The sequence below is a fragment of the Schistocerca gregaria genome, chromosome 3 (assembly GCF_023897955.1).
Source record: "Schistocerca gregaria isolate iqSchGreg1 chromosome 3, iqSchGreg1.2, whole genome shotgun sequence".
NCBI lineage: Eukaryota > Metazoa > Arthropoda > Insecta > Orthoptera > Acrididae > Schistocerca > Schistocerca gregaria.
Genome location: NC_064922.1, coordinates 883151596 through 883176987, shown reverse-complemented (window position 1 = coordinate 883176987; position 25392 = coordinate 883151596). Strand labels below are relative to the sequence as shown.

General features: G+C 38.6%; 1 protein-coding gene across 2 annotated transcripts in view; it reads left to right on the top strand.

Moving 5' to 3' along the window:
* The window catches only part of LOC126355049 (platelet binding protein GspB), a 309208-nt gene that overhangs the window by 268248 nt on the left and 15568 nt on the right, over positions 1-25392 (top strand). For both annotated transcript variants that reach the window (XM_050005202.1, XM_050005201.1), the window contains exons 30-32: positions 9225-9380; positions 15158-15264; positions 17746-17833. In XM_050005202.1, coding sequence (XP_049861159.1) covers positions 9225-9380; positions 15158-15264; positions 17746-17833 — 351 coding nt within the window. The remainder of the gene's footprint in view (positions 1-9224; positions 9381-15157; positions 15265-17745; positions 17834-25392) is intronic.

Genomic DNA, 25392 nt, shown 5'->3' with positions numbered 1-25392 from the left:
CCACTGGCTTGATTGTTGCTTTGATGCAGGATTGTAAGTGTAGCACCAAACTTCATCATCTGTTGCAATTTTTGAAAAAAGTTTGGATCATTTGTGGACTCTTCTTTCAAAGCACAATAAGCTTCCACATGATCTCATTTTTGTTCAGCAGTCAGCTGTCATGGCATCACTTTGGCAGCCACCCTTTCCATTTCCAAATCTTCATCACAGTTCACTGCACTGAACTCAGTCGCTTCCGACAGCTCCACAGTTTCTTCAGTCATCAATCGTTGACCTTCATTGATGATTGCAAGAATGTTTTCAGCATTTTCAGGGGTTCAGACCATGGAAGGATGACCTCAATTGACATTTCATCATTTTTGAAATGGGGAAAACTGCTCAAACACTTGAGTTTCCTCATAGCGTCACCTTTGTATCATGTTCTTAACATTTCAAGAGTTTCTGTTCCCCCTTTTTTAAAGCAAAAAGCAGAATATCATTGCTGCACACTGTTGACTAAAATCGGCAATTGCAAAAATGACACTCACACAATACAGTTATTCCTACAGACTTTGCCGAACCTAGTCCTGACCACCTTCATCAACGGCACTCAGCTTACTGACACTGGAATGTTTGCACTATGTGCTCCTAGCGGAAAATGTGGTACTACAAACAAACTGCCTACCAAAAAATTAGTTTATTTTCTCTTGGGTACTCTTTCGTAGAATCATTCGAATGCTGGTTTTCTAAATCTTCTCAATATTTTTTCATGAAAAGAATGTTGTATGCTCTGCAGGGATTCCCATTTGAGTTCATGAAGATTCTCTGTAGTGCTCATATGTTTATCAAACCTACTGATAATGAATCCAGGATCATGCCTCTGAATTGTTTCAGAGTCTTCCTTCACAAGAAATAAAAGTTCTGTCTGTCATCTTGTTTCCTCCAACAGTCATTCAACAACTACATTTTCCCTGTGCACTACAGCATCATCAGCAAACAGATGCAGATTGCTGCCCACCTTATCAGTCAGATTGTTTCCATATAATAGAGAATAGGAGCAGTCCTGTCCCATTTTTCTGTGGCATTCCTGGCAGTACCCTTCTCTCTGATGAACGCTCGCCATCCAGGATAATGTACTGGATAAAAAGTCATCAAGCCATTCGCTTATCTGGAAACCTATTCCTTGTGCTTGAACCTTTGTTAAGACAGCAATGGGGCACTGTGTCAAACGCTTTCTGGGAATGTAGCAATATGGAATTTGCCTGCTTCCCTTTGTTTGTGGTTTGGAGGATATGTTTTAAGATAGCAAGCAGAATTTCACAGAAGTGATGATTTCTAAATCCCTGCTGAATTGTCGACAGAACAGGTCATGCCTCAAGAAAATATATTATATTTGAATGTAGAATATGCTCAAGAGCTCAAGAGTTCTGCAACAAACCAGTGTTAAGACTGTTGATCTGTAATTTTGTGGGTCCACTCTTTTGCCCTTCTTTAACACATGATTCATGTGAGGTTTTTTCTAGTCACTTGGGATTTTGCACTGGGAAAGAGACTCGTGATAAATAGAAGCTAAGCAAGCCAAATAGACCCTGTGTAAAACCAAATTGGGATTCTGTCTAGAGCTGGTGACGTAGTTGTTTTCAATTTTCTCAGTTGCTTCTCAATAACAGGAATGCATATTTTTATGCGCTCCATATTGGAGACTGTGCAATGATCAAATTATGATATGTCTATACGATTCTCCTGTGTGAATGACATTCTTAAATGTGAAATTTAAAACTTTTTCCGTCCATTTGCTATCTTGTATTGCCACACTAGACTGGTCAACAAGTGGCTGCATAGAATCTTGTGATCTACTTAAGTGATTTTATATAGGACCAGAATTTTTTCAGGTTCTTATCAAAGTGTTTCATTAACGCATAACAGTGGAAGTTGTCTGCTTCACACATCTATCTTTTGATAGTACACAAACTTGCTCTAACTTTTACCTGTTGAAATTTCTGTAAAATTTTTTGAACCCCCTTCAGCATTTGCAGTATTCTGTTGTTAAACAGCATTGAGTCTTTTCCACCCTCAATACACTTACTTGGCAAAGACTTTTTCAAAGCACAATTCACAATCATTGCACACTTTGCCCATAATTCCCATATGTCCATCATATTTGAACTAAATGATGTTCATTCATTGTTGAAGTAGGATGCTAAAACCTACATCATGCATGGCTTGGCCAAAAATTAAGTGACAGAGGTGGGAGACCAGATGGCCATGCATTTAGAAAAAAAGTAGCATTTTTGACATGGATTGGGCAATGCATCATCCATTTTTGTAACTGTAGTTACCAGACAATGGTTGGTGCAGTGGAAAGAGCAAAGAACAGTAAACAGAGGGTCATAGGTGTCACTTATTCTACAAATAAGCTAAAATAATGTATTTATATATTTTTTCATCAAAGACATGAAAAAGAAAGGAATGGTAAAGGAAAATTTGGTATCGTATATAAATTTTCAGGAAGCAATTTTTAGGCATAAGCGCTAAATTAGTTTATAAGATTAGATATGTTTATTGTTGTACAGTAGGTGATCTACACATGCTCAAGTGACATTCTTTGTAAAAACGAGGAAGCACTAACATATATAACTGCTTCAGTTTATTTGCAGTGTACATAACACAAAAACTGAATAAATTAAAAAGAAAATGCTTGTCATTTGATATGCACCAAAAATGCTATTTTCCCCCTAAATGCTTGGTCGTTAGGAGCTCCCACTTCTGTTACTTTAATTTCTGGCTAAGCCTATTGTATACCACAAATTTAGATGAAATTGCTGATGTCGGTATAAGTGTGGTCCCATTGTGTCATTCCACATCAACAGATGGCACAGTAGCACACTCGACCTGCAGTACCCCTCCAACTGGGAAACGTGTCTTCTGTAGAAGTCATAGTGTGCTGATTCTCAATGACTAAATATGAATGTAACTATCACAGGTCATATGTGGGCTGTGCACAGTCCATGTGAGGCGAATTGAGAAGCTGCTTGATTAAGAAATAATGGCTCTGGTAAAAAAAAAAAAAAACTGACAACAGCTGGGAGAGCAGTGTCCTGGTCACATGCCCCTCCTAATCCACATCCCAGATATAGTTTTTGTTTAGTTTTAGCACTCGTCATGTACAGATTCAGTGTGGATATGTTTGTTAAAAGTAGTTAAAGGGTTGATGGTGGTGATGATGACAATGATGACCACCTCTTTCCATTGAGTATCTTGAGATTCGGCATAGACAGTAGTTCATGAGATGGCAAGATCATATGCCATCTCATTGTGCAGGAACACTGTTACTGATTCTTTACCATGCTAGTAATGTTTCTAATGAATCTGCCTTACACAAAAAATTAGGGCCACTGTTGACCTTCTTGGTCTTAATGCATTTTTCTTCTTCCTTCTCCTATATGTTCTGTACTGTTTTAGTTTCCCAAATACTTTTGCAGGCTGACACATCAAAGTAACTCCTCTAGACATAGTTCTGCAACACTTTGTAACCCTTTACATAACAAAATATTTTATGCAGCGTAACAATGAAAGACATGTTATTATGTGCTCTTTGGGAATAGTAAACAATAAAACTGCCCAATTTCTTATGTGTTGGCTAACCACACCATTAGTTGTAGGGGGATAAATATTCAGACCAATGAACTAGGAGGACAAAATCTATGCTGAAAAATTTTTTCAGTTCTGCAGGAAATGAGCAATGTCAACTTCAGTTTGTAAACATTTGCCCTCAGGTTAAAGACATTGGGGTTTACAACCAACTTTAGACCACGCATATAAATCCACATGTGCACCCACTTCAGTACCGGCATAAAATGCTTCATAAACAGTCTCCTTACCAGCTGCATCTGTACTACATGTTCACCCACTGGTCCACTTGACACTGTGTTACCCAGGCTACCTTCAGTTACTGTAGTAATATGTGAAACTGTAGAAATAGCAGCTACATCATCTACATTAGTCTCGTCAAAATTCTGAGTATTCTGCATGCTCTTTTGTAATCTATTCTCAGCATTTCATTACACAGTCAGCCAGACCTTTATCTGCCATGGAACCATGACACCTCTGAAGTCATTATTATTGACTTAAAAGAAATATTCGTGAATGTCAGTATGATCACTTCAGGTATAAAAACAAACCAAAAATAAGTTAATAGGAAGGTATGTTGAAAAGTAATGCTCCAATTTTTTTTATGTGAAAACTCTTAAAGATTTTTAAATAAAACAGACATTATTAACATTCTAAATCTTTATTCCTCAAGTCTGTATATTTGCTTCCTCTGCCATTAGAGGGTTCTGAATTGTTGCATGTAACATTGCACTGTGTAACACAACTATGGCGCTACTTAGGACTCAGCATATTGTAATAGTGTTTCAAATTTGAAGAGTTTGTCCACACACAGAGCACTCTCTCTTTCAGCATGACAGCACCAGACAACACAAGAGCACAGTTACATCTTCAACAGTAAGGTACCTTGAATTGACTGTCATCGGTCATCTTCCATATAGTCCAAATTTTGCCCCATCCTATTTTCATCTTATGTTTTCAGAACTTAGATAACACCGTTGAACTTTATTTTAATAATGTGCTTCCAGGTGTTTCCAGAATTGTTGTTTCCATTTCATGCACTGTTTTTCAACAACCGACACGGCTGTCTCCTTCAGGTACTGAGTTTTGCTGTTGCGTGTACTTCCTTGAAATGAAAATTCTGTTAATGTCTTTTGCCCTCTCATGGGTTTGATGGCTGACAAGTTTTTAGTAAATTGAATTCTGGGCACCAAGTATTATTTCAATTGAAACCACCATCCCTGTTTATTAGGTCTTTTGACACCTTTGTTTCAATAGACTCCTTATATATACTGTCCCAGAATCTTCACGTTTGCACCACAGTACTGGTTTCACCCTGGTTCATTTTAGGATTATATTAAAGACATTGCTGAGGGACAGAAGATTTGCACGGTGGTTTTAGTCACCGATGTTCCTTGCGCCTCTTCCTGACTGTGCTGATAGCCTACCCCACATAAGACATGCCACATTTGCTTGGAATGTGGTATATACCTGACTGTTGGATACCTAGTTTGTCGTAAACAGTAAAAAGAATACTTTTTATCTTAGTTGAAGAAGCTAAGTACACTAGCTGCTATGTTTCTGCAGGAGTCCACTGATCTTTCTGGATGTTTATTGGGCCACCACAAGGCAGGTAAGCCATTTTGGGCTTATCTTCTTTGGTCTGTCTCAGCCCTTTCTCAGGTGTTCGTGATTTTGACTACATCACCCATTCATTTGACCTTTGTACCCACTCCTTTGGAACACTATTCTTAGGTATCAATAGTATCTCAGTAGCTATGAGTTTCAGGATAATTTGTAAAACAGTATTATCTACAGTGTTCATTCATCATTAAAAGAAGATTTCGCAGTATGCAATCATAAAAATTGAATGTAACTGTGAGTGGAATTAATGACACAGAAGAAAACTAACTGAACGGAATTCATTACACAGAAGAAAACTAGCTGTAAATATGCTTACAAACTATTTTTTATAGATTTTACACTTTGTAACACAGGAAGTGTTAACTGTGAATTTAACTTACTGTCACTTGTATCTGAAGGTAGAAGAGTAAATCCACAGGTGACAAATGCAAGTAGAACATGCAACCAGTTCTGAAGAAGTGTGTCTCCAAGCCCAACAGTAAATATACATACCATTACTCACTTGTTCACTAATATCTGAATCCCTCTGCCTTAGAAATTCATACTTAACAGAGAACTGTTGTGAATACATTATTACCACTATAATCAATTGTTGGTACTAAATAAAATAATAAACAGATCAATTAAAGAGGTACAAATTGCCACCCTTATTCCTCTTTTCTAGTCTTCAGGTTTCCTCAACCTCTCCCTCTCCCCCCTCCTCCCCTCCCTCTCCCCCCTCCTCCCCTCCCTCTCCCCCCTCCCCCCTCCCTCTCCCCCCTCCTCCCCTCCCTCTCCCCCTCCTCCCCTCCCTCTCCCCCCTCCTCCCCTCCCTCTCCCCCCTCCTCCCCTCCCTCTCCCCCCTCATCCCCTCCCACCCCCCCTCATCCCCTCCCTTTCCCCCTCATCCCCTCCCTTGTGTATGTATGTATGGATGTATGGATGTGTGTGTGTGTGTGTGTGTGTGTGTGTGTGTGTGTGTGTGCGCGCGCGCGCGAGTATATACCTATCTTTTTTTCCCCCTAAGGTAAGTCTTTCCGCTCCCGGGATTGGAATGACTCCTTACCCTCTCCCTTAAAACCCACATCCTTTCATCTTTCCTTTTCCTTCACTCTTTCCTGACGAGGCAGCCGCCGGTTGCAAAAGCTCGACGTTTTGTGTGTGTGTGTGTGTGTGTGTGTGTGTGTGTGTGTGTGTGTGTGTGTTATTTTATTGTGCCTGTCTACCAGCACTTTCCCGCTTGGTAAGTCTTGGAATCTTTGTTTTTAATATAGTGAGGCTTCAGTGAAGATCTCTAGCTCTTTAAATAAGTGTCTGCAGGATGATCTAGGATGAGCTCCAGCAATTATTCTGATTACATGCTTTTGTGTAATGAACACTCTTTTACTCGTTGATGAGTTACCCCCGAATATGATGCCATATGAAAGCAGAGAATGAAAATAGGTGTGGTAAGCTAATTTACTGAGATGTATATCGCCAAAATTTGCAATGACTCTAATAGCATAAGTAGCTGAACTCAAACGTTTCAGCAGATCCTCAGTGTTTTTTTTTTTTTTTTTTCTTCCTGTTCAACCTCTCATCATTGCATACACCTAGAAATTTTGAGTATTCTACCTTAGCTATGGATTTCTAGTCTATATTTACTGTGTGGAACTGTATGTACTGTGTTTTGTCAAAGTTTAATGAGAGCCCATTTGTAGAGAACCACTTAATGATTTTCTGAAAAACATCGTTTACAATTTCACCAGTTAATTCTTGTCTGTTGGGTGTGATAGCTATACTTGTATCATCGGCAAAATGTGAACTGCTTATTTCAACTTTCTGCACTCTTCCAGTTAGGTATGGTTTTAACCATTTGAGCGCTGTCCCATTCATACCACAGTATGTGAGCTTATCTAGAAGTATTCCATGATTTACACAATCAAAAGCCTTTGAGAGATCACAAAAAATCCCAACAGGTAACTTCTGGTTACTCAGAGCATTTAATATTTCATTAGTGAAAGTATATATAGCATTTTCCGTTGAAAAACCTTTCTGGAAACTTAACTGACATTTTGTTAAAACTTTATTTTTACAAAGGTGTGAAGCTACTCTACAATACATTACTTTCTCAAGAATTTTGGATAAGGCAGTCAGAAGAGAGGTTGGGCAGTAGTTGTTGGCATCAGATGTATCCCCTTTTTTATGCAGTTGTTTAACAATGGCATACTTCGGTCTATCTGGGAAAATACCCTGCTTCAGAGAGCTATTACATATGTGGCTAAGAATCCCACTTATCTCTTGGGAACAAGCTTTTATTATCCTGCTGGAAATGCCATCAATTCCATGTGAGCTTTTATTCTTAAGAGTTTATTATCTTCCTAATTTCAGAAGGAGAGGTGGGTGGAATTTCAGTTGTATCAAATGGTGTGGGTAAGGCCTCTTCCATTAGCTGCCTTGCTTCTTCTAATGAACATTTAGATCCTATTTTCTCTGACATTTAAAAAATGATTATTCAAAATGTTTTCGACTTTTGGCTTGTTGTTTGTCAAGTTCCCATTCGCTTTGATGGTAATGCCATCATCCTGTACTCTTGGTTGCCCTGTCTCCCTTGTAATAATATTCCAAATTGTTTTGATTTTGTTATCAGAGGTATTGATCTCAGACATGATGCACATGCTTCTGGACTTTTTAATAACCTCTCTTAATGTAGCACAGTAGTTTTTATAATATTTGGCTATTTCTGGGTCATTACTCTTTCTTGTTGTTAGATACAGTTCCCTTTTGTGGTTACAAGATATTTTTATTCCTTTAGTAAGCCAAGGTTTTTTTGTATGGTTTCTTATAATTAGATTTAACTACTTTCTTGGGGAAACAGTTTTCAAATTCTCTTAAAAGTGTATCATGAAATAAGTTGTATTTTAAATTAGCATTGGGTTCCTTTTACACCTCACCCCAGTCTAACTGCTGAAGATTTTCTCTGGAATTTCTAATTTTTGAGTCATTAATTGAACACACAACTTTTGAGGCTAGTTTTGAATTACTGAATGGAGCTATGTCATATACTGTAATTAGCTGAGCACCATGATCAGAAAGGTCATTCTCAACGGGACAAGAATTTATGTTTTTAATCTTATCTTGATCTATAAAAGTGTTATATATTAATGTGCTGCTGTCCTTTACTACCAGAGTAGGAAAATTAATGACAGATGTCAAATTGAAAGAACCGAGCAAGACTTCCAGTTCATTCTTCCTATTACCCTTTTTCAGTGAATCAACATTGAAACCCCACAAATAATAATTTGCTTTCCCCTATGTGACAGATAGCACAACAAGGCATCAAAGTTTTCCAGGAATAAATGAAAGTTTCCTGAAGGAGACCTATATACTGTTACAATTATAAAAGAGCCCTCCTTCAGTTTAAGTTGACAGGCACAGGCTTCTATATGTTGCTCTAGACAAAACTTTTTTGTATCCAAGTTTTTTACACAGTGATAACTTTTGTCAAATATGGCAACTCTTCCTCTCACCTTATTCTCTCTACTCATATGTGCAGCTAGTTTATAATCACTGTGTCTGATATGGAAAAGGTAAATATCAATGTGATGCTCGTACAGGCATAGTGTATCTATTACATTATCAGATTCAATGTCATCCAAACAGACCAGGATCTCATCTATTTTATTCCTCAATTCCGGCATATTTTTGTGAAAAATGTTAACATTATTTTTTACTGAATTAAGGTCTTGTCTTATCCTTTGGAAAAATGTACAATATTATATGATACACCACCAAATTACTGTATTGGGGGCATGCATGAGCATTTCAAATGTTACCATTTTAAACATTGAAAAACTATTTTAGAACTGCAATCATGGTTGCAGCAACTTGAACCACTTAGACATATGAAACCTGTCAAAAGTGCATCACATAAAATTAAGTTTTATTAATGGTAGTTATATTTTCAATTGTGTTAGCTATATTTTCATTTTAAGATTATCTTCTTGATTTGAGACAACCATTGCATTTTTCAGATTCTGAAGTGTCAAGCTCATTGACGAGTAGCAGCTATCTGCAACGCTCTCCTAGATCAGCTCGTTCGGAAAGTATCATCAGACGACCGTCGCATCGGAATCGCAATACAGCAGTGCGTTCACCATCATCAGTCTGTTCGATGCCTGTTGCACCAGGTATCTGCCACACATTTAGTTTGCTTGTGATAAACTGTTTATTGTTATCATGTTTACATGCCGAGGCCAGAAGTGGTTTTGCTAGACCTGTCAAATATGACATTTGGAAATTAGTTGTTCTGGTTTTTGATTTAGTCAGCTCAGTGGCTGTTTCTCTTCAGTTAAATATTTGAGGTTGATAGCTTCATGTGTAGTGTTATGATCCCACTTCTTTACAGCACAAAAAGTCGCTCCATCCAGGTTAGCTAATTAAAAAAAAAGACATAATTTAACAAATGGTTCAAAAATGGTTGTGCATCAACTAAATTGCAAAAAAAGTTGCTCAAGAATGTTCTGCTTTACACAGACAGCTGTAAACATTTAGCAGCTTTGTAAAAAAACTGGAAAGGAAAGGAGCATCTACAGCAGTGCTAAAAACACAATGGTTTTTGTGTCCTGTTTGTTACCTTGAGTGTCTGACTATAATTTTATGTGGCCTATTTCTGTAAAAAAAAAAAAGTAAGTTTAACACTTAGAGTACTAGGCAGCTAGGACGTTGTTCAGATGGCTGATACCGTTCTTTTTCACAGTTTTCTTATGAATTTTGTGTAGCAGTTCCTCATTTGGAGAACTTAAGTCAGTTAATTGCTTTTGAAAGAGACTGCTTTTTTCTATAAAATAGTGCAAAGAAAAATAGACCTACATCAGTGATAATTTCATTATATTGAAATGAAAGTAGGTTCTTTTCACAACAACAGAAATTTCTTTCATGTTTTTCACCTCCTAAATGGAATAGGATGTAAGTTATTTTGTACTAAAAAGTAAAACTGTTTCAAAATGTGGATTTTTGTTGGTAGTTAATTTTTATGGTTATATTTGCCTTAGTATGAAAAATTTCAAAGTAATTAGGAAAATAAAGTACTATGTTGCATTTTTCACTGTGGTACCATGTACCTTTCCTTGCCACCATCCCATATCTTGCCTTGCATCTTTCACCCCAAAACTTACATCTCCACTGAGGCCATTTTGACATTTCTGTAGCTGGCATCAAGGTAGGAAAATGTCTTCCACCAAGTCCGTTCGCAAGTGAACAAATTTGAGCAACTGCCTTCTTTGTTTGCCAGAGCCTATGCCAATACCACTGCATTGGAGATGTTTGCCAGTAGGCGTCATTTATGTGTAATATATAAATTTGTAATCATCATTATGAAAATGCGAAGAACTTTTTCACCCCTTCACTTCCCCTGAAAAGAGTAGCAGCCTATTAGTTGCTCACTGAGATCCACACCAGCCTTGTTTTTGTTATAATCTCACTGTCAGGTTTCATCTTCTCTATCATTCTTAGTTCTGTTCTGACATTTAGTGCATTAATTTTGTGTTTTGTCTTCAAAATATATACACCCATTGAGTCTCCTCTTACAGACAGTAAATTGCATCATCTGCGAAATGAAAGTGTGAACAGAAATAATGCAGAGCAAGTAATGATATTTGCCTGTATTCCTTTCCTGGCAAGATGGGTGTTTGGAGCTGCCATCTGCGGTGTTTTTAGCTGCCATCTGCGGTGTTTTTAGCTGCCATCTGCGGTGTTTTTAGCTGCCATCTGCGGTGTTTTTTACTAGTAGTCTAAGCATCATAGAGTAGCTTCATACAGGTGACAGACATAAGACGAAAGTTGGAATACATTTTCAAAGTTCAGAAATGGCCACTGTAGGTCCTTCGTCACTTGTACTTTCAGAATATCATCCATGCGACATAAGGGCTGTATTGTTCGTGTAAAAAGTGTTAACTGGTTTTGAAAGTTGGTGTGTAGAATATATGAGTCTGGCGACATACCATCTTACTTTCGGAAAAGCATCATCCACACAATTCCGAAGACGGCAAGAGCTGACAAGTGCGAAAATTATCGCACAATCAGCTTAACAGCTCATGCATTGAAACTGCTTACAAGATAAATATACAAAAGAATGGAAAAGAAAATTGAGAATGCCCTAGGTGATGATCAGTTTGGCTTTACGAAAATTAAAGGGACGAGAGAGGCAATTCTGACGTTACGGCTAATAATGGAAGCAAGGCTCAAGAAAAATCAAGACACGTTCATAGGGTTTGTCGACCTGGAAAAAGGGTTTGACAATATAAATTGGTGCAAGCTGTTCGAGATTCTGAAAAAAGTACGGGTAAGCTATAGGGAGAGACAGGTCATATACAATATCTACAACAACCAAGAGGGAATAATAAGAGTGGACAATCAAGAACGAAGTGCTCGTATTAAGAAGGGTGTAAGACAAGGCTGTAGCCTCTCGCCCCTACTCTTCAATCTGTACATTGAGGAAGCTATGATGGAAATAAAAGAAAGGTTCAGGAGTGGAATTAAAATACAAGGTGAAAGGATATCAATGATAGGATTCGCTGATGACATTGCTATCCTGAGCGAAAGTGAAGAAGAATTAAATGATCTGCTGAACGGAATGAACAGTCTAATGAGTACACAGTATGGTTTGAGAGTAAATCGGAGAAAGACGAAGGTAATGAGAAGTAGTAGAAATGAGAGCAACGAGAAACTTAACATCAGCATTGATGGTCACGAAGTCAATGAAGTTAAGGAATTCTGCTACCTAGGCAGTAAAATAACCAATGGCGGATGGAGCAAGGAGGACATCAAAAGGAGACTCACTATGGCAATAAAGGCATTTCTGGCCAAGAGAAGTCTACTAATATCAAATACCGGTCTTAATTTGAGGAAGAAATTTCTGAGGATGTACGTCTGGAGTACAGCATTGTATGGTAGTGAAACATGGACTGTGGGAAAACCGGATCAGAAGAGAATAGAAGCATTTGAGATGTGGTGCTATAAACGAATGTTGAAAATTAGGTGGACTGATAAGATAAGGAATGAGGAGGTTCTACGCAGAATTGGAGGGGAAATGAATATGTGGAAAACACTGATATGGAGAAGGGACAGGACGATAGGACATCTGCTAAGACATGAGGGAATGACTTCCATGGTACTAGAGGGAGCTGTAGAGGGCAAAAACTGTAGAGGAAGACAGAGATTGGAATACGTCAAGCAAATAATTGAGGACGTAGGTTGCAAGTGCTACTCTGAGATGAAGAGGATAGCACAGGAAAGGAATTCGTGGCGGGCCGCATCAAACCAGACACATTTGTGAACAAAAATTTTTTACTAGGTGTAGCAAGGCCACTGCTTAATTTTACAAAAAGATAAACTTCCTTCGGAAACAAAAAGCTGCTTCTCCTGCCAAAATTTTATAACAAGCCAAAGAATTATACCAACTTATTGACTTGAAATATTAACAACTGAACTGAATTTACGTGCCTTTTTCGGGTTTTCTCTCGACACTTTCTGGCGGATGCCGAGGAAGTAGACGGGCGCTGAGTCTGGCATCGTTGGCCGGCGTAGCGAGGAAGTGGCCCCTGGACGTTCCGGCTGTGTTGAAGTCTCTTCTGGGCGGCAGTCCACAGTGGGTCAAAAGATGCCTGCTTTCCTTTCTTCTGGCTATTTAACATGGCGGCTCCAGTCTTTCTCCACTGATTCTGGAGTGATGATTGGCGGCCCTGATCGGCAGATGTTGATATCATGGTGTGACCATCCGCACCAGAAAAAGGCTCACGAGCGGGCGTAGTTCACGGCTGATTGAATGTTTGTCGGGAATGCCTCTAGATATACTTTTTAATGGCATCCACAAGTGCAGTAATATAATGCTTGTTAATTTTGAGGTTTAATCTCTGTGCAGAAGAATCCAAAAAATATTCTAAAGTTGGAAGGCAAGTCGACCAGAATCAGCTATTGTGATGTAAACACGCTCTTACCAGACTGCATCATTGTATCAAGCCTGTTGACTGCACTGTGTCATCTGTTGGCATATAATTTCTGCTGTAATATTCCTTGGATGCAGATATGCACACCAACAAGAAGTTAGATGTCCGATTTTTATATGGCGAACGTCAAAACAGTGGTGTTGAAATATTATGGCAGTATAGCGATGTTTATACTGATTGTCGCTGTTTGTAGTGCCAGACACTGGCACGAATTATTAGCTTTGACACCAGAGGATGAGGACCAAGAGTTCAATTGACAGAGCACATGAAGAAGCTGGCTATGATGCTTATCAATCTACAGGGTGGCACAAAACATATCACCAAGGAATGTGAGATCAGTCAGATGGATGTCATCTGCACCTTGCATTGACATAAATTCCACTTTTATCATCTCTCAGTACATCAAGAATTTGGAGGATGTGATTTCAAAAGTTCTTATAATTTTGTCAGTTTGCTCTGTAGTGACCGGCAGGCAACACTTATTTTACTAGGCGCTCTTCATCAATGAAGTAATATTTGCAAATTATGGTAATATAAATTTATGTAACATGTGCTACTGGGCAATGGAAAACCCATGCTGGCTTTGTCACGTACAACACAAATGACTGTGAAGTGTAACATATCAAACAATGACTGCAGCATAAACATATTGTGCGGCATAATAGGAAATTCCATTGTAGCATCATACTTCATTCCAAGGGTGGTGAATGGAACATGTTTTTACAAACAACCTATCTGTTCTAGATGAAGTACCACTGGAAAAGTGATAGAATGTGTGGTTCCATCATAACGACTGCCCAGTGCACTCATCCTGTGTTGCAACACAAATACTGAATGACTAGTTTCCTGACTGTTGATTGAGATGGAATGTTGCATGACAGTGACAGGCCAAGTCCCCTGATTTGACTTCTCTTGATTTCTTTCAATGGGAAGCACTGAAAGATGCAGTTTGGCATGAAGTTCCAAATTCACTAGCTGATATGCACTGTTGAATCACTACTGCATGCAAAGACATATGAGCTAGTGTAACTTCATCTGTTGATCTGTTATTTAAAACTGCAATTGCTAATGTGTCTTGCAGTCAATGTTAAACAAGTTGAACACATGCTTAAGTGTAAAACTGAATTTCATTAAGAAAAGTATTTATTTTATTGGTGACATGTTATTACTAATTTGGAATAAAATGTTTTTCATTTAAAGCATATTTCCTGAATCTGAAATTATAATTAGGTGAAGTTAATTCAGTAGTTTCTTTTTTTTCCATGAGTAGGGCCATTTATAATTATAAAATATGAACAACCAGTGTTTGTATTTCGGCTTCGTCCTTTACAAGTAAGCGGCAGCAGGTAGGGTTTAAATTGAAAACTGTCTGACATAATGGTAGTTGTTTCCACAAAAACCTGGAAACATACACACATTTAAAGTAGTTTTCCTAAGTGCCATCTGAAGCACCAGAAGTTAGCATATGTTGTAGTTCCATATACTAACTATGTATTTATATCATAAAGGAAATGAGTTATCATCTTAGTAGTGTAGGCCTGCCTTGCTGCATATAATGACAGAGCTTGGCTTGAGAGCTGTGCTTGACATTGTTTACATTGTAATAACTGACTCTGGCCTCATTGCTTTCCAATTTTAGTATCTGTCTGGAATTATTTTGCAAAGCGCTTTAACATCATTATTGAGAAGAGCTGTATCACTCTAATTGTCTTTCCAAGAGGTGCTGAATGTGGTTGCAAAAAGTATATGCTTCCATTAGGGGTGGGGAGACTTGTTTCAATATCTCAGTTGATACCAGAGTTTAGGGAATTTTAGGTGCCTCTCGGCATACTGGCAATTGCTGAAAACATCGTTTGGGTGCCAATGAAATATAATTTATTTCTCAGTGTACTCATTGTAGAATAGGTTGAGATTTGGAACTGTTTTTGACAGTGCTGTAATTTTTCAATTTTCTGTATTAGCTGTATCACGGCATGGAAGATTGCGGCAGGTTAAGAAGAGAGGTGGTGAAGTCTCCGAGGAACTACAGAAAGATGCTTCAGCCTTACATCCTGCAAGGAGGACAAAGGTATGTTGACAAGTGTGCAGAAGTATCAGATATACATAAGGAGAATTTTTTTGTTGGAGGAAACGACAATCAAACTGAAAACTTCAGGAATTAGTTTTGTAAAACGACTACTGGTGCTATTACTACATGGTGGTGGTGGTGGCAGCTAAATGTGATTTACTTCTCCAGAAGACAGTGGGTAATGTTGGTCTCCAATGTTGTTAATTTTTATTTTAACTTTGTTTATATGATTTGGAAGGTAAGAAGTAATGCCTCGTTTTACATAAGCTCGTAACTGACACTGGTGGTAACCTCTCTGAGAAATTGTGCCTTCTTTTTATAAATTGAAATCTGTTTTTCTTGTAAATATATACGTAACTTTCACGTTGTGTTAAAATTTTAGGCAGCAAGTTTGTGAAATAAAAGAACAAGTTTTCATTTTTAATTTCAGTTAAAGGCAGTAAGATGTGCCAAACTTCATTCAAATGGACACTGGAAACAATTGAATCAGAAATCCTGTACAAACTAAAGAATAGTAAAAATTATGATAATGGAAGAACGAACTTAAGAAGGGTAGAACAAACCACAAAAATGATAGATTTGTGGGTCTAAGATTGTTCCGAAGAAGTCAGAAAGAAGGGACATCTGGTTACAACCCAGATTGTTGTGGTAATGGGCAACAGTGACAGTGGCTTCCTTGCAATTTCGAATTTATAGTTTCGCAATTATGGTGTGATTACTCCAAGGCAAAGCCTCGGAGTTCGCAGCAACAGGTTATCAAATATGTCAGCACAAAGGAAAAACATACATTCAAAGAATTATTGCAAACCAGAGAGACATTTCAACATCAAACGTCTGCTATAATTCTTCACTTCGAACCTCATTTTATAAGCAATATGAATCAAACCAGGTGCAAATATCACATCAGTGGTAAACGAGCATTGCACGGAACTAGATTACGATCGATTAAATCACTTGACACATTCATATGCTGCCCAGTACAATGTAACACTTTTCTGAAAACTGCCAATAATCTTCACCCGTTTTCAAGAAGTCGGAGGAAAAATTTGGTCCTTGAATGCAACAAGAGGTGAAAAAACTAATGGAACAACATACAAACATGCATGCAGGTGCCACAAAATGCAGGAAACTGACAGAAGATATGTATGGTCAGTTCTTGGACGGAGCTACACAATCGTGTTAAAAACTGGGCCATTGTTGTTCATAGTTGATCCATTGGTTGGACGGAATGATCCATCATTATGACAAAACGTCATGGATGAGGATGGCATACCAGCTGTTTGTTGAAAGTAATTCTTCTGAAGTGTATGACAATGTGTCAGCCCTGTGGCAAATACTTTCACCAGAAAACAAAACATTAAATCCAAAAGTTACAGAATTGTGTATGCTAACTGCACAGTGAAGGAATATCATAACTACGCACAATGCAATAAAAATCCCCATATCGATTCTTAATTAATTGCAAGCACCAGTTTTTTAAAAAAAATGATGCATTATACATGGCTTGTCATGAAATTATTGACGACATGTGAAATATTCGTCAATGTTAATGATGTTCCTATCCCAAGTGAGATTCATACCAACAAATAGTGCTCATGGTGTTAGAAATTACTAGTTTTCAAATGTTTCTGTGATTGGTATCATCCAAGGGAATGTACCAAATCTTGCTGAAAAATAAACATAGGAATAAAGTATAAAAATTAATATAGGAATAAAATATAATGGATGATACAAAAGTGTGAAGCCACTATGCCACGGCTTTGGTTGAACGAATCACATGCTAGAAGGCTTCTGAAGTACAATGAGAACTTTGACCATCATTTTCTCAAGAATGGTAGAGTAATTAGGATGAGCAAAGACACAAGTGTGCATATTTTGACCCCTCTGCTATTGAGTGAATTTTCTGGGAAATGGGATTATAGAGCTTACCTTATTCTCCTCATTATTAAAATTCATTGTGGATTACACAGTGTGCAGCTGAAGTAGGCAATAAACTGCTATGGTCCTCACAAAAGACTGTACATGCAGAATTGAAGAATTGAACATGACTATCCACAAAAGTTACCTAAAAGTCGGTCCATGTCTGTTGCTTAAACACATTTTGATTTAAATAGCTTTTGTAGGCCATAGGAAAAGGATATTCAGTGTCAGGTTGTAGTAAAACAGAAACAGATAAGACTGGTACTTACCAAATAAGAGGCAGTGTGCTTTCTTATTTAAATCAATGGAACTCTTCATTTCCTCCAAGCATTATACTTCTCTTACCAAGCAGAAATTTGATTCTTAAGCCTAAAATTGGTGTCTAACTCCCATTCCCCATTTACACTCAGCTTTAACTTCATTACACTAGTCCTGTCACTAATTTAATTAAGTACTTAGAGTTTTGGTGGACTTTTGCATGTCACTATTTATTATGCTGTATTAATTTACATTTTATTCTCTCTGTAACAATTTTCTGTATTTTACCCCTTACATCTGCAGAGTCATTCCAGTTTGGATGCATCAAAGAGAAAGTCATCACCAAATACTTCCCATGAAGATTTGGCAAAGCAAGAGTCTCAAGCCAAAGGTGAGTATAAGACTGCACATACAAAGAAAGTGGTTTACCTGTATAGTGGAGGCCAGTGCGAGGCGACTTGAAATAGCGCAGAAAGTATCCCCTTGTTACCCTTCGAGGCAGCACACAATGACAGCTGGGTGTGTACCCAGAATTTATGAGACATAGTTTGACCACTTACAATGCCGGCGATTGGTCATGGCTGTGCTGGCAGAATTGAGGTGCATGTCCTGCAGTCTTTCTCAAATGATTTTACTTAAACTGTTCTGGAAACACACACACACACACACACACACACACACACACACACACACACACACACACACACACACACACACATTATTTATAGTTTTGTGTGTCAGCTTCATAGTGAAGTGCCTATCATCTCATTGTTAGTTATAGTTATTGTTTTTGTGATTTGTGATATTTTGCCTTTAAGTAAGACACTGGGTGAAGTTCAAAAAGTTTACTATGAAAAATAGTGATTGCAGTGATCTTGTGTTTGGTGCATATTATATCATCTGTTGCTGCATATGTATTTCAGGTAACATATTGACCTTTTTTAAACTTTCTGGTAGTTCACACTTGAGAGAGTGCATTTTATGTAGCATGCTCATTTCAGATAGCTGCACCACTGATAAACCTGGAATGAAAAATTCAAAACACTCCTTCAATCTCATAAGTGATAGTTCATGCCAAGGGATCTAATTTCAGAAATAGTTTCCTAATTACTATCAATGAGTTTGCTGAAATTTTATGCAAATATTCGCACATGTTCCCAATGAACATCGGTAAAGTTTTAATTTTGCCAATTCTAATACTTGCAGAGATGTAGTCATTTGTTTGACCCCACAGTGCAACTATCAACAATGCACAACTGAGTTTTCAGTAACTTTGAGCCATATTGTCTCTGACAGTATTTTCTTGAAACAAAAAAACTAGGCTATCTTGTACATTTTTTGCATACTCTTACATGGTATGATAAAAAAAATATCATGTGCAATTTTCATATAGCTATTCTGAAGCAAAGTGGGTCAAAAAAATAGCCACTTGCAAACCATGAAGTTTAGCTTTTTGTATCTCTGGAAGTAACTGCGAGATAAACCTGAAACTTTTCACATAATAACTTGTCAGCAGAAGCTCTTAAAATATAAAATTTCATTTTCCTGCTGCTTTCCAGTAGCTCCCAAATTGAGGGAAACTTGACAATCTTTGTAAAACTGCTAAGAATGGTAATTTTTAGCCCACTTTTACAAAAAAAAAAGAGTTTTGTGCAAACTCTTTTAAACTGTTTTCATTAGAAAGACCATGTTCTAAACCACTTAAAAACCAGACTTGCTTTTGCAATGCAAGCATACACTGAGGTGACGAAAGTCATGGGATACCTCCTACTATTGTGTCGTACCTTCTTTTGCAGCAACTTGACATGGCGCGGACTCAATAAGATGTTGGAAGATCCCAGCAGCAATATTCAGACATGCTACCTCTATAGCTGTCGATAATTGTGAAAGTAAAGTTGTTGCAGGATTTTGTGCACCAACTGACCTCTTGATTACGTCCTATAAATGTTTTATGGGATTTATGTTGGGCACTCGAATTGTCCAGAACATACTTCAAACAAGCGGTGAACAGTTGAGGCCCAGTGACATGGCACATTGTCATCCATAAAAATTCCGTCATTGTTTTGTGAAGTCCATGACTTTAATTGTGCAAAAACCCCATGAGTATCCTGAATTGTTCCTGCTGCTGCTACTATCCAGGCAACCAAATCCTCTTCTGATGCAACAGGAGTTGTGTAAACATGGTTGCGCATCTGTCCCCACACAAAAAGTCCAGAGGGGACCTATCTGGGGATTGAGCAAGCCATGGTACAAGACCACCTCTGTCAATCCACGTTTCTGGGAACTGTTGGACCAGGAATTGACGCACACGACGACTGAAATGTGCCGGCGCCCCATTGTTTTGGAACCACATGCGTTGTCTTGTAGGGAACAGGACGTCTTCCAGCAATTCTGGCAATGCTCTTGCGAGAAAATTGTAATAGTGCTTGCCATTTAATGGCCTAGGTAGCAGATACGGCCCAATTAAACAGTCCCCAACAACACCGACCCACACATTAATGAAGAACCGCACTTAATGAGCGATAGTAACTGTGACATGTGGGTTATTCTCACTCCAAACATGGGAATTGTGCATGTTGGAGACTCCATCATGCCCAAACGTTGCTTCATCGGTAAACAACACACAGGATGGAAATGTAGGACGCATTTCACACTGTTCCAGGTACCACTGTGAAAACTGTGCTCTGGGCGGATAATAAACTGGTTCCAGGTTGTGGGCACGCTGTAAGTGAAAGGGACGTAACAATTGCTCTCAAAAGACTGTTCTTAAATTCGTCTGATTAATCTCCATGTTATGTGCAATTGCACAAGTGCTGATTGAAGGATCCCACTCCACATGCTGCAAGACAGCTTCCTCAAATTTCAGTGTTCTTACTGTGCATCGGCATCCCTGTCCAGGTAATCTGCTAAATGACCTGGTATCACGCAGACATTGGTACACAGCAGCAAAGGTCGTACGATGCAGGATACGGCGATAGGATATTGTTGTTGATAAACCCGCTGTGCAGCTCGTCCATTGTGGTGCTCTACATAGTATGCACCAACCATATCCGTGTACTCACTCCAGGTGTATCTCTCCATTAGTAAACAGAGACAATGCACTAATACACTGGTGGACAGCAATTGCCTACAACTGAAGAGCGTAATACAGCCTCTAACAACTGAAGAGCATAATACGGCCTCCACCAGTTTAAATACTCCTCATAGGAAAAACTGACATTAGGGGAAAATATTTGTTTTGATGTCCCCTACAACCTCCCAGAGTTTGTCGGTTTGAATACTTTTCACCCTGTATAACAACAGTAATAATAGTATTGGGAGCTAAAGTAATGACCCATAAATGATGTAGCCCGCACAGTTGTGATTTGGTTAGACTAATGTATGTTAAGAAAGCAAAGTAGTAGCGAAAGTGGTCATATTTAGAATTACTATTCCACTCGAGGGCATATCTATTTGACACAGTTCAATCATTCACAATCTCATTGTGAATTACCAGTCCAGTGCTCCACCTCGTTAACCACGCGAAAAGTTAAGAGTTCACACCAGGCACGTGGCTGCTTACCACTTAGAGAATTAAGCCCCAGGATACCACACAGCGTGAAATTTTCTATGTTGTTTCACTTCCTAGCTACCTAAAGATCGACCATCCACTTTAACTTCTCCACTAGCACTTTACCCTTTCGTGTCTAGACCAGAACTGTCCCAATATCCATCTCTGGCCTTGTCCCCCACATACCTAACATTGTCACTCAACTGTCTAGGGCAGTTACCTTTCCCGAAGCTGTGCATCTGATTGGCTACAGCTTATTCTACATTATTTTACATTTTAACATATTTAAATAATCACAGCTGGACCACTTTCATGTTCTAAATAAAGTAACAATAATATCCATTACATGATAAATGTTAAATTCTTTTACATAAAACCAATACAATTTCTACTTATCTTTGAATGCAATGGCCAGTAGCCTTGCCATAAATAAAGAACAAAAGTAGCTATTATGCACTAAACTTTACAACAAATATTCTGTTACCTAATGATTGAGTAAGGTGTCATGCTGTCATCGTTCAATGTGTTTTGTGTAGAGGAAATGATGATCTGATGCTTAACTGAAAATACTGATAATTTAAATTTACTATATCATTTAAACAAATGAAGTTACAGAGTCGATATTTAACAACATTTGTCATTTTTAATAATGCACTCTATATGAAACGTCAATTGCTAAGATTGACCAAAGCATTCAGATTTTAGCATTCAGGTCTTGGTTACAAGACTTGTAATATTCAAGTTTTATTGGGTTCACCATGAAAATTTATGAAGGACGGTAGAATAAAATTACTGTGGCTTCATTCCCTGAATTATTACAGAAGTAAATAGTTTTCATGAATGTTTTTCTTTGTGGCCGATCTTAGATCCGTTATATTTAACTCTGCCATGTCTCCCTTTCCAAATGGCTCAAATGGCTCTGAGCACTATGGGACTTAACATCTGTGGTCATCAGTCCCCTAGAACTTAGAACTAATTAAACCTAACTAACCTAAGGACATCACAAACATCCATGCCCGAGGCAGGATTTGAACCTGCGACCGTAGCAGTCGCGCGGTTCCGGACTGAGCGCCTTAACCGCGAGACCACGGCGGCCGGCCTCCCTTTCCACAAATGGTTTCTATGGGGTTTCACTATGACGTAGGTTCTTGTCTGTCTCACTTGCACACTACAGCACTTAAGTCTCATTCAGCAAATCAGACACACATTAATTTCCCCATCTCGTGGCGAATTAGCACTCTTTGTGGCACACGGTCCCGGGCAACAGGGTTTGTTTCACAATTCCTCAAGGCTGACTCTTTCGGCCATATATTTGAGTAGGAGTGGAATGTTCGTTAACTCACAAATATCAATAACTAAGAATTTATATATGCTGTGAAAACCAGAATTTTGCACACAGTATGTAATTAGAAACTAGAAGATATGCATTTTTCCTGAAAAATGATAGTGAAGTATGAGTTAATTAACATATACAGTGTGTGATCAAAACTATCTGGACACCCCCAAAAATATACATTTTTCATATTAGGTGCATTGTGCTGCCACCTGATGCCAGGTACTCCTTATCAGTGACCTCGGTAATTATTAGTCTTTGAGAGATCAGAATGGTGCACTCCGCAGAACTCGTGGACTTCGAATGTGGTCAGGTGATTGAGTGTCACTTGTGATCATACATCTGTACGTGAGATTTCCCCACTCATAAACATCCCTAGGTCCACTGTTTCTGATGTGATGGTAAAGTGGAAACGTGAAGTGACACACACAGCATAAAAGCATACAAACCGACCTCATCCATTGACTGACAGGCTGCCGACAGTTGAAGAGAGTCCTAATGTGTAATAGGCAGACATCTATCCAGACCATCATACAGGAATACTGTACTGCATCAGTATCCACTGCAAGTACTATGTTAGTTAGGCGGGAGGTGAGAAAACTTGGATTTCATGGTCAAGCGGCTGCTCATAAGCAACACATCATGCTGGTAAATGCCCAACGACACCTCACTTGGCGTAAGGAGCCTAAACATTGGACAATTGAACAGTCGAAAAACATTGTGTGGAGTGACAAATCACAGTACACAATGTAGTGATTTGATGGCAGGGTGTGTCTGTGGCGAATGCTCGGTGAACGTCATCTGCCAGCATGTGTAGTGCCATCAGTAAAATTCGGAGTCGGTGGTGTTATGGTGTGGTCGTGTTTTTCATGGTGGCAGCTTTTTGCTTCACATGGCACTATCACAGCAGAGGCCTACATTGATGTTTTAAGCACCTTCTTGCTGCCCACTGCTGAAGAGCAATTCAGGGATGGCGATTGCATCTTTCAACATTATCGAGCACCTGTTCATAATGCATGGCTTGTGGCAGTTCATAATTCACGGCTTGTGGCAGAGTGGTTACATGACAATAGCATTCCAGTAATGGACTGGCCTGCACAGAGTCCTGACCTGAATCCTATAGAACACCTTTGGGATGTTTTGAAACGCCAACTTCGTGCCAGGCCTCACCCACCGACATCAGTACGTCTCCTCAGTGCAGTACTACATGAAGACTGGGCTGCCATTCCCCAAGAAACCTTCCAGCACCTGTTTGAATGTATGCCTGTGCGAGTGGGAGCTGCCATCAGGACTAAGAGTGGGTCGACACCATATTGAATTCCAGCATTACATTGAGGGTGCTAAGAACTTGTAAGTAATTTTCAGCCAGGTGTTCGGATACTTTTAATCGCATAGTGCATTTAATAAATTTCATATTTAAATAATTTAGGTTTTCAAACTAGAAAAAAAAGTTATGGAGCACTATGGTATTCTAACTGCTGCCCCACAGTACATGCAATTTACAGACTCAGACACTACCGATTACGAAGTGCATGTAACTATATTACAGTTTTTATTTATTACAATGTGTTTATCAAAAAATGCCAAAGCTCATCTTTTTATGTAATTTTGTGAAAAACATAGAGAACAATTTGTTTCTCACCATTAATGGTGTTCTGTGCGCACGTTTCACTACGAAGCAGGAAGAATTATCATCCATATTCACAGTATGTGTTAACAGCTAGACAATCAAAGCACAAGTAGCATATGGGGACTGTGACTGTACATGATTTTTTAAATCAAAATTATGTAGCTAACGTATGATTAAGAAAAACATTGATGGCTGTTAATACATCAGAATGTCTCAAAGCTTCATTTCCAGTGACATAGTAATAAGATTTCTAGTACATATGTTGGACTTACTTCCAAGAAAAGAACACCACCAATATACAAGAGCTAAAGCTGCTGATCAGTCACGTGTTTGTATTTGTTTACATTAGGTTTATTCTTATGATGAATGAAGTATATCCTTGAAATCCAGTTCTGCACAACAAAAGCTGTGTGAAGTTTTTGCAAAGTTATTTCTTTGTATTGTTCATAACATTGCAGAAATTGGTGAGTAAATAACACACTTATCCAGATTGTCATTCTAGACACCTGAATACCACTGTGCTCAGCATCATTCGCTTGTGGTGCAATTTGCATGCTATTAATGTACACCACCCATTGTAAGTGTTCCGAGTCTAATTTTAATCATGGTGCATAAGTGAGATCAGTGCACTAAGAATCTGACATGTAAAATTCCACCCTGACATTTTTTATTCAGGAAGAATACAATGGAAGAAAGGCACTGTCAAAATTTTAGCTGTTAAGATGCACTGCAAGTAGTTTTTAAAAATTGTTGAAGTTACTCTTTTTTGTCGCATGAAGAACTGCTTTGACGGGGGTTTTTACTGCTCTTCCTGTCTGGTGGGCGATCGGTGTGGTGATAGTGTAGTGCCACATAGTGCTAATATCCAGAGTGACAAGCAAAATTGAAGCATGTAAACCATACAGAAAAGTCATGTATCATTAATGTTTTGATTAAGAATCAATTCACATCAACAGCTAAATTGTTCCGTATGCAATTCATTTGAGGGACTTCAATAAGTAATGAACTAAACCATATTATTTTCCACTCTTGTAGCTACAAAACTGTATTTTCAGCAAAACTCTGTTCAGTGCGACAACATTGCACCATCTTGCTAGGAGAGCCTATATGCCCGCATGGTACCACTCTAGTGGTCAATGTCAGTGCCATTGTCTTCCTGCATCATTTACCTCCCCATTGTCCATGTAATGCTTCCCACAGAGTGCATCCTTCATTGGGACAAACAGATGAAAGTCGGAAGCTGCAAGATCTGGCTATAGGATGGATGAGGATGAACAGTCCAATGAAGTTTAGTGAGCTATTCTGAAGTTTTGTGAGCTCCTCTCAAGTGCACTGCCGAGTGTGAGGCCGTGAGGCCCTGCCTTGTCAGAGTGAAGGAGAGATTTGTTTCCATTTTTGTGGTTATGGACACACTGAAATTGTTTCTTCAGTTTACTG